This window comes from Onychomys torridus, chromosome 2 (assembly GCF_903995425.1).
Source record: "Onychomys torridus chromosome 2, mOncTor1.1, whole genome shotgun sequence".
Taxonomy (NCBI): Eukaryota; Metazoa; Chordata; class Mammalia; order Rodentia; family Cricetidae; genus Onychomys; species Onychomys torridus.
Genome location: NC_050444.1, coordinates 26,388,150 through 26,397,677, shown reverse-complemented (window position 1 = coordinate 26,397,677; position 9,528 = coordinate 26,388,150). Strand labels below are relative to the sequence as shown.

Here is a 9,528-nt window from a genome sequence, read left to right as displayed (position 1 = left end):
ACAAAAGTTTTAAAACAGCCTGAGAGGAAAAAACCTGACTATTTAACCATTTACTCCTGCAAGCCCATAGGACATAAACTAGCACATCCCAAAGAGAACTTTTACATTGGTCACTACTAGGCTGCACTGCCACTGTAGGTCATATGGATCATAGGCTGAACATGGGGTGACAGAAAAGAAATGAGAGAGGAGAGAGACTCATAGAGAAAGTAAGAATAGATAAAATCCACACATGTATCCATTTATTTATGTATGGCATGGCACGCATTCATTCCACAAAGACTTAGAGAGTCCCTTCTAAGTACCAGGACTGTGATATGTACTCAGGGTAGACCTAAGTAGTAAGAACAGGTGCCCAGGGGGGGAAGAAAGAATAAAGAAAGAAAACAGACAGACAGACAAACAGAAAGAGAGAGAGAGAGAGAGAGAGAGAGAGAGAGAGAGAGAGAGAGAGAGAACATTTGGTAGAAATAACTAAGTTTTATTTGTGATATTTTTCCCTTGAAAGAGGGTTCCAATGGCATCAGAAAGGAAGCATAACAGTGTTTTCTGGTCCTTGGGGGGTGGTAGAGAAATCCAGTTTTGACTTGTAAGCAGACATATTTTACCACCCAAGTTGTACATGTGAGCATGCACATGTACAGCCTTAGGGAGAGTTGGTTCATTCCCAGGGTCATGTTGATACACTAGAGCCGAAATACAGATGTAGGTGGTGACCTGGTTTCTTCATGACCCAGTACTTCTCAGACAAGATCGTTCTCATCTGAGCAAAAACAACTTCACATGGCTCTATGACATTTGGCACATTAATATAAAGTAGGATATATCCATTTAGCAAATCCATTTCATTTCATAAAATAAATGACTTTTGAATTTTCTACTGGAGTCAACTAAGGGGAGCTGTATTGGGGGCCCAGAGCTGTGCACAGATAAGCAGCCCTAGGCTTTCCTTGACCTCATTGGAGTAGAGGTTATTGGTGTGGGTGTGGCTGGCAGTGCAGGGTGCAGGTCTGTTATCATTGACGGTAGATCATATTGTCTCACTCAGGTTTGTAGTCAGGCTGGCACAGGGCAACTCTACGATGCTAGCACACAAGCATAGCACCAGGTACAAAGGGGATTATTTCTGGATGTTGTTGTTGGATGGAGTGCCACCACACTCCATCTGTTTGCCTACGAATATCAGTCACTGTTGGTTGGCCAGAAAGCCTTCCTTGTCTTCCATCTTGGCCTTCACATTCTCTGTGGTGACACTGGATTCAGAAGACACCAGGGTCTTGCCCATTAGGGTTTTCATAAACATCTGCATTCATGAACATCTACATACCTCCTTGAACCTTAAGGAGAAACAACATGACCACATATATTTTTTAATGCTTCTGTGATATCTCTAAGGAGTTGGAGACCTCAAATAATATCATGAGGTTAAGTTGCTTTCCCAGACTAGTGCTATCAAGCTCTTTCCATGTAGTTTATAGATTCTGTTCACTGCTACTCAAAATGTTTTTAAATAATATGTTCTCTATCATATGCTAAATCTATTCAACAGTTCATGTACCTAAATAAAAGTACATGTGGACACCACATGCATAACATGTAGAAAAGAGAACAAGAAAGGCTCAATATTAAGAGTTGAGAAAGTATATAATTCAGATAATAGATACAAGTTATGAAACAAAGAAGGTACAAAGCTAACTTTTCTTCAGTTCTGTGTCATGGAGCTTGGTTTTGATGGTGGATAAGTGCATAAAATATATTCAATAGTGAAAATATAAATCCAATGTGAAGCTCCAGAACTTCCATTCTGAATGGCTGCTATAACTATATGGAAATTCATTGAGTTGTATAGTGTTTGAGTCTGGTTAATTTCAGTGTGTGATTTGTTTTGAACTTTTATAATAATTTTTTTAAAGAAAAATGTTACTAATGTTCATACACCTTTCCAGGTGTGTGTGTGTGTGTGTGTGTGTGTGTGTGTGTGTGTTACATTGTCTCATTTAACCCAAGCTGGCCTCCAACTCAGTGTGTCAGGGAGGAAGACAGGATGATCTTGAACTTCTGACCCACCTACCTGTACCTGCCGAGTGCTGGAGTTCAGGTATATGTGTCACTATGCCCAGATTATGCAACACTGGGGATTAAGCACCTGGCTTCATGTATAGTAGGCAAGAATTTTATCAACTGAGCTACATCTTTTGTGGTTTGTATTTATACTGTGCCATTTGATTACTAAGGTTTTGTAGTTTATTTTGAAATAAAGACATTCAATGTTTCTAGGTTGATTCTTTTTGCTCAAGATTGCTTTAAATTTTCAAGATCTTTTCCAATTCCCTATGAAAGCGAGGATGGTTTTTCTCTGTCTGCTTTAAACAATATTGGAATTTTTCTAAGAATTTCATTGAATCTATGGACTTCTTTGGCTATCATAGATATATTAACTATATCAATGTTTCCGGTCTCTGAATATAGGCTCTCTTTCCATTCATTGGTATCATGTTCAATTTCCTTTATAAATGTTATATATGTTTTGGTTTTATGTTTTATGAACCTTTAAGCTGTTCTCGCCTGTAGAAACAATGCTTCCTAGCTGTTACTGATCTTGTATCTCTTTGAGTTCCTTTCTGATTAGTCAAACTATTATTTCTGAGAGTCTTGTAGAAATGCATGCCTCAAAATTGCATTAGAGTTTATGTCTATGCAAGGCTGCTTCTATGTTGAGTAACTGGACTCTAATGTTGAGTAACTGGACTGTAATAATGATATCCTAATCTAAATTAGAACTCAACCTAATACAAAGTGATTAGTGGACCTCACCAGTCAAGTGTTCTCCCTATGAGATTTGTTCTTGCTGTTATCTCACTTTAGGTGCTGTGAAAAAGTAAGTGACTTGTGAAATTATGAAATGCAAATAATAAATTTAAAACCAAATATTGTAAAAATGGAAAAAAACAAGAAATGAGGATTTTAAAATAACAAATGATGATTTAAAAATCTCCCAAATAAAAATGATGTGCCTGTGTGTGGGTGTGTGTGGAGGACAAATGTCAACTTCAGACTTCCTCATTCTCTTGTTTTTTGAGAAAGGGTTTTTCATTGAACCTTGAGTTTGCTGATTCGGCTAGATGGGCTAGTCCATTAACCTCAAGCATCCTCTCACCTCTGCATCCTAGCACTAGATTTACAAGTGTGCCACTGCACCCTGCTTTTAAAAAGTGGGTTCTGGGAGATCAAACTCAGGTTCGCATGCTTGTGAGGCAAGTACTTTACAGACTGAACTGTCTTATCAGCTACAAAATGATGAACTATGTTAAGGGAAAAAAATGATGGTAAACGTACCAGGCTGGCCTCAAACTCACAGAGATCTGCCTGCCTCTGCCTCTCGAGTGCTTGTATTAAATATATGTATCACCACTGCCAAGCTCAGCTGTTATTATAAAAGACTTGAATTTAAAATAAAAAATTTAAAAAAGTATAGATTCTAAAATTCAGTTTTTTACCTCATATAACCTTGATACCAAACTCTTTGAGAACAAGGACAAATTCTAATCCATGTGATTATTTGATGACCTAAAAACAGAGACTAGCTTCAACTTAAGGAACATATTGTGTTGCAGACAGCTCTGTTGGTCCTTTATACATGGATGCACAGAGAAGTCTACACATGCTGAATAGCAAGGAAAACATGGGTGAACATGACCTTTCTTTTTCCTATAATGCAGCATTTATAATCTTTATGGCATGATATTGGCATATAGTTTCGAGGCAGATAGTGTTGAGAACAGTTTAGCAATCTGGAACTCCACTTAATTTGGAATACACACATACCTCTCTGAAAAATGTGCCTAGCACTTGTTTGCAGCCTAGGACTCCCACATGCCCCCAGCTTTACACACAGGACACTCAGAACAATGGACTAAGCACTTCCTCGCCTAATGACGCCTGGTATTTTGTGGGACTTCTGTGCATATCAAAGTGATAAAATAAGATTTTTAAATAAAATTCATCAGTGTATTCGAGGCAATTTACTAATTCATAGCCCAGCCTAACAACCTCGAAGATGGAGGGAAGTAATCGTTTGGATCCCTAATAGGAGAATAGAAAGTAGTAAAATTCTCCAGTGGCAATGGCAGTCATATAAGCCGAAACTTGCTACGGTTTAGTGGAGAAACGAAATTTCCAGAGTCATTCTAATCTCACCCAGCACAACCCCAGAGAAGGCCCTGGTGAGGCCCCCCGGAGGCGGGAGGGTGGGGTCAGCAGCTTCTTTCAGAGGGAGTAGGATGTAGGTTTGTCAAGGTTAAGGAGACTGCAGTTTATCAATTAACTCATCAAGCAGCCAATCAATGCCCATAGCGCCAGGCGTTGGCTCATTAGTTCCTTTCGTGTAGGGCGGCGGCAGGGCGGTGGGACCAGGGCGCGCAGGCCGGTTGGGTCAAGGGTGTCCGGGGCGGGGGAGTATCCTGGGCGCGCGGACGCGCGGGACTGTGCCGGAACTGTCCCTGGGGGGAGGAGTAGGGCGCGCCAGGCGAGTCGCAGCTTGCAGGAGCTGCGGGAGATGCGTGGCCTCCCAGCCGGGCGTGCGCACGAGCGGGCGGGCGGGCGCAGCTAGATGGCACCTTCAGACCCCCAGCACGGCCCGGGGCGCACGGGGCCGGGGCGTGGCGAGGGGAGTGGCCTGGGCGAGGCGCACCTCCGATTGGCTGTCCGACACCTCCCCATACCGTGGCTATATAAGCCGCGGTGGTGCCCGGAGCCGCACAGCGCCCCCGCCACCGCGTCTGTCTGCTGCTGCTGCATTCGTGCTCGCCCGCCCGCCCGCCCGCCCGCCCGCCATGGCCAGCCTTAAGGACCTCGAGGGGAAGTGGCGCCTGACGGAAAGCCACGGCTTTGAGGAATACATGAAGGAGTTAGGTGAGGATATACCGCCGAGCCCCCCGGGCCGTTATCCTCGTGCTGGCATCCCCCGTGGGATGTGTGGGTTCCCTTCCACCACGCGGCCCGGGGAGCTCCGCGGAGCACCACGCGGCCGCTAGGATGGAGTGCGCGCCTTCGCCGCCCGGTTCGGGACATGGTGAACTACCCCACTTCTCTCTTTTTTCCGCTTCTCGCCCACGAGGCAGCCCCTCATTGCTTCCGGTCCTGCAGGGGCGCGTGCCAGACGTACTGCTGTGGACCCCCTACAGACAGCCCACTCAAACTTCCGTTGTTGTTATTCCCGTCCTTAGCCTGGTGCCACTGTCCTGCCACACCACCTGACGCCATCGTGGCCGCACCCGTTCCCCTGGCCCGCCCTGCCGCATCTTTTGTTCCTCGATGGCGCGAGTCCCCTTCCCCCATCTCCGTGGGGACACCGTGTGGTAGGGCGTGGTTTCTGCAGGAGCCCTTTAGAGGCTGTGAATGAGGGTGCTGCTCAGACCTCTTTCTCTGCAGCATCTCTCAGGTCCTCTCCTTGCCCCCGGCTAGGCGTGGCTCCCGCGGCGCTGGACCGGCTGCTGGCTCTGCTCATTCTGGACACAGCAGTGGGCAGCTGGTGGCCTATGGGCGAAGCACGGAGAAACCCCTGGTGCATGGTTGTAGCCCTGCGACTGCCCTTTTCTGTCTCTTGAGTCTAAAGGGTGAGGAGCAAGGAGACCGTGGGCTTAGCTGGAAAACCATAATCAGAAACTGCTGGCCTGTGGTTGCTCGATGCAATATGATGGGTGTGGCCTTGCAGCGGCCACATGCCTCTTAGAACCTAGCCAGAGAGTGAGCAGGGTTCAAGTTCACTCTTCACTGGAAGTAGTGCTTCGTTTTCTATTGCCACTTTTGCCTACACGTAAGAGAGGGATAACATGTAGACACATAGAGCAGATAAACAAAACGGACCTTTGTCGCAGATGCCAGGAAGTGGGATGGGGTTAGCTGAACAGGGATTCTCATCGGAAAGGTGCTGCTGGGACTAGGAGACAGCTTTATGGGCTTCTTTCTGTCTCCAGTATCCCAATGACAGTCTCTTGACACCTCCTCCCTTCAGAACCAGCCTTCATTCTTTTAGCCAATATCCAACACACTGCTGGGTTAAGCCTGGCTTCTAATGAATCATGCTTGTATTTATAATATTGTCAGTAGAATGTAAACGCAGATTTTTGTCTCTTTCCTTTTACCCAGTGGAACACTAAAGTGAGTCTGGAAAGTGCCATTTGCTGGCCTCACCCGAGACTGAAGGTGCACAGGTGTGAGCGAGGACCAGTAGAGAGCACTGTTTGAAAGCAACCGGGTGCTTATGCTTGAGTGACTGGTTCTCGGGATTCTGGAGTTAGGAAGGTTACCAGGCCTGACCCATAGACATCGGAGAGCACAGTAGAAGGGTTCAGGAGCACAGAAACCTGGATGAGCATCGTGATAAATCATTCCACTTGGGTCATCGTCTCCTCTCTTGTGAAAGTATCCCAGGTTCCTTCAGAATGTTGTCACCAAGTAGAAGTACATAGATTATAAGCTAACTCGTGACTCAGTATTGTGGAATTTCACACCTGTGTAACTACTGTAAATAAACAGACTACACAAAAATCAACCAGATAGTCAAATAGTACAGTGTTTTCAGATTGCACTGGCAGGTTCCTAGTACACAGAAAGAGCCTTACTGTGGAAAATATGTTGTTACACAGCTTTGAAATGTTTGCTTTTCCCAGTGTGGACCTCCACGAGCAGCAGCGTGCGCACATACACACTTATGAACATCACAGCTGTGTTATATACTATACTATTTGAACCCCTCGGGGATTGATTTTTTTTCTTTTCTGCATAGTCTGTTAACTGTATACCAGAGGCCTGGTATGTGCCAGCTGGAGAATACAGTAGTTGACAGCATCTGATAGGTAGGACTGAACTAGGATTGAAGTTTGCAACTTTAAATACTTGGTTTTCACCATCACCCACTGCCTCTTAATTTTGTTTTGTTTCAGGGGCAAGGTTTCTATGCAGCTTAGACTGACCTCAAACTCTTGATCCTCCTGCCTCCACCTCCTGAATGCTGGAATCACATGTGTGTGTCACCATGCCTGGGCAGGCCCGTGTCTACCGCTTTAGTTAAGGTTAAGGAGTAAAGTCTTGCTTGACTTGCTGAAGACGCATAGCTCAGTGGCTAACAGCAGAGCTTTAGAACCACGTTGTGAGCACTGTCTGCCTCCCTTTCTGTCACTTCTGGCTAAAGGTGCTTGCCCAGCTCTCTTCAGTCCAGTGGCAACATCACCACCCCCACCCACAAGCTCAGGACGACCATGAGGTTTACATGTGTTATGTTGCAACACACTGGATATGTGCATGTCAGTGGGTGGGAGTAGACCAGGCTGACGAAATGATTACAACTAAATCATCGCTTCTGTTACATGAATTTTAACTGATCCTTATGTTATTTCCTGTTACACAGGGGTAGGGCTGGCTCTTAGGAAAATGGGTGCCATGGCCAAACCAGACTGCATCATTACTTGTGATGGCAACAACATCACCGTTAAAACCGAGAGCACTTTGAAGACGACACAGTTTTCTTGTAACCTGGGAGAGAAGTTTGATGAAACTACAGCCGACGGTAGAAAAACTCAGGTCAGCTATAACATTGTGAGATGAGAGAAGCTTCTAGAACGACAGATTAGGTTGCATGAACATCAGCTTTACTTATTGCCAAGAACTTCATGTGAAAATTATTTTGTGAATTTTGATAAATTAGTAAAAGTCCCAGGACTGTAAAATGAAAACATCTTATGAGTTTCCAGTTCGAAAAGCACATAGTTGTATTGTGAATAAAGTCAGTAGGGCGGGTGTGGGTCATGGGAACTCGTGTACTTGGGAAGATTGAGGAATCCCTTGTGTTTCTGCAGACGGTCTGCACCTTCACAGACGGTGCCCTGGTTCAGCACCAGAGCTGGGATGGGAAGGAAAGCACAATAACAAGAAAGATCAAGGATGGCAAGTTGGTGGTGGTAAGTGCCAAACTGCTTGTGTCGCACTGGGGTTCTGGCTGGCGGTCACAGTTGCCGTACCTGTTCTTTGTCGTTTGTTTGTTTTTAACAAGAGAAAATATTCAAATTAACAATTTTAAATGGAGAGCACTCATTACTAAGGCAGCCCTTGGTGAGATGGAGACTTGATGTGATTCCCAGAGTGTAGCTGGAACAGTTTCTTCCTGCTGCGTCCCTGAGAGCTTGGCAGGCTACCAAGCAGCTCTCTTGTGTACACACACACACACACACACACACACACACACACACACACATACATATATATATATAGAGAGAGATTTCCATTTATTTAAAGTAAGGGATATTTTCCAAAACCAAATGAATAATTTAGAGATCATATTCAGGGCTTTAGTCTTCAGGATAGCAAATGTACATATATACAAAACAGCAGGTCCCAGCTCTTCTCGAATCCAGAAATCCTAAAATGCTTTTTCTCCATAGGCAAGGTCTGTGACGAGATTTTAAAGGATTCTGGCCATAGCGTGTTATTACCACCCCTGCTCTGGAATGTACAACCACCCTGATTTTGTATCTTTCTTCTAGGATTGTGTCATGAACAATGTCACTTGTACTAGAGTCTATGAAAAAGTGGAGTAAGGATTTCGTCACCACCCTGGACAGGAGTTAGCTGCAAGAGTGAAGAAGCTCAGTTCAATGAGCAGGTCATAAATATCCATACTACTTCTTTTCTTCAGTTTTATTTTTCATAACTGTGTTGATTTACCTAGGATCTTTCCTTTGGTTAGTAAATAAACGTGTTTGTGCTAATTCTCGATGTGTGTGTGTGTTCTTCAAGGTAGTGGAAATTGGTGATATATTGTAATATTTAGCAATTGAAAAGTTCTGAGGTATTCTTCTGGGTCCCTCGTGGCTAATATATCCTAGCAATTTATAGGCTTGGCCAGCTACTTTTGCAGTGAATACATGCCCAATTATTTAAGCTTGTTCTATACTGTTTGAACTTTGTGTCAACTCAAGAATTTGAGACTATTTTTATTAAAAAGTAGCTTTATAAACTTTATAAAGGAAGATCCAAGCTCATACTTTTAAATGGTGTGATTATAACATTCATAAACTGAAATGGAACATTCGTTTAGTGTTCTGAGGACCTACCAACTACTGGGAACTTTTCTGGGTTGAGAAAATCTGAACACTGGACAAATGCAAAATCTCTCCCAGCTTTAGAATATGGTGTGCTCACATAAGTTATAAAAACTCTAGCTCTCAGGTCCTTCTGTGTGCATTTCTACTTGGAAGTTCATACTACACTGAAAAATTGAGTTTTAGTGAAGCTCTCTTGCATTCCTTAGTCTCAAATACAAATACAATCCACATTTGAGAAATAGGTTATAGGTACAGATCTTTGTGTACACATTCTCCAGAACAACATCAGAGGGGCTGACACTGTTATCTGTATTCTGCAAATAAGGGAATGGTGTTTGACTAGCTAGCTTGTTCAAGGACACAGGAAGTAGAGCTTGGTTGCAAAACTCACTTTGCCATGTCCACTTAGTGTATCTGGTCATTTCTC

General features: G+C 44.1%; 1 protein-coding gene across 2 annotated transcripts; it reads left to right on the top strand.

Annotated features, from left to right (window-relative positions):
- The first annotated feature begins 4,532 nt into the window (after positions 1–4,532).
- On the top strand, positions 4,533–8,772 carry Fabp5 (fatty acid binding protein 5). 2 transcript variants are annotated; one of them, XM_036178717.1, is made up of 4 exons: positions 4,794–4,911; positions 7,409–7,581; positions 7,857–7,958; positions 8,541–8,772. In XM_036178717.1, the coding sequence occupies exons 1-4, from the start codon at positions 4,833–4,835 to the stop codon at positions 8,592–8,594; spliced, it is 408 nt and encodes a 135-aa protein (XP_036034610.1). In that variant the 5' UTR covers positions 4,794–4,832; the 3' UTR covers positions 8,595–8,772. The 2 variants fall into 2 exon arrangements, with proteins under 2 accessions (XP_036034611.1, XP_036034610.1); XM_036178718.1 differs by lacking the exon at positions 7,409–7,581 and having other exon boundaries at positions 4,533–4,911; positions 8,541–8,572.
- The last annotated feature ends 756 nt before the right edge of the window (positions 8,773–9,528 follow it).

What these genes read in the sequence shown, in the direction of transcription:
- Fabp5 (XM_036178717.1), top strand. Translation starts at nt 4,833, where the DNA reads ATGGCCAGCCTTAAGGACCTCGAGGGGAAGTGGCGCCTGACGGAAAGC. An exon ending in CCGACGGTAGAAAAACTCAG is followed by an intron (nt 7,582 to 7,856) that starts GTCAGCTATAAC and finishes GTGTTTCTGCAG; the next exon opens with ACGGTCTGCACCTTCACAGA. An exon ending in AGGATGGCAAGTTGGTGGTG is followed by an intron (nt 7,959 to 8,540) that starts GTAAGTGCCAAA and finishes TCTTTCTTCTAG; the next exon opens with GATTGTGTCATGAACAATGT.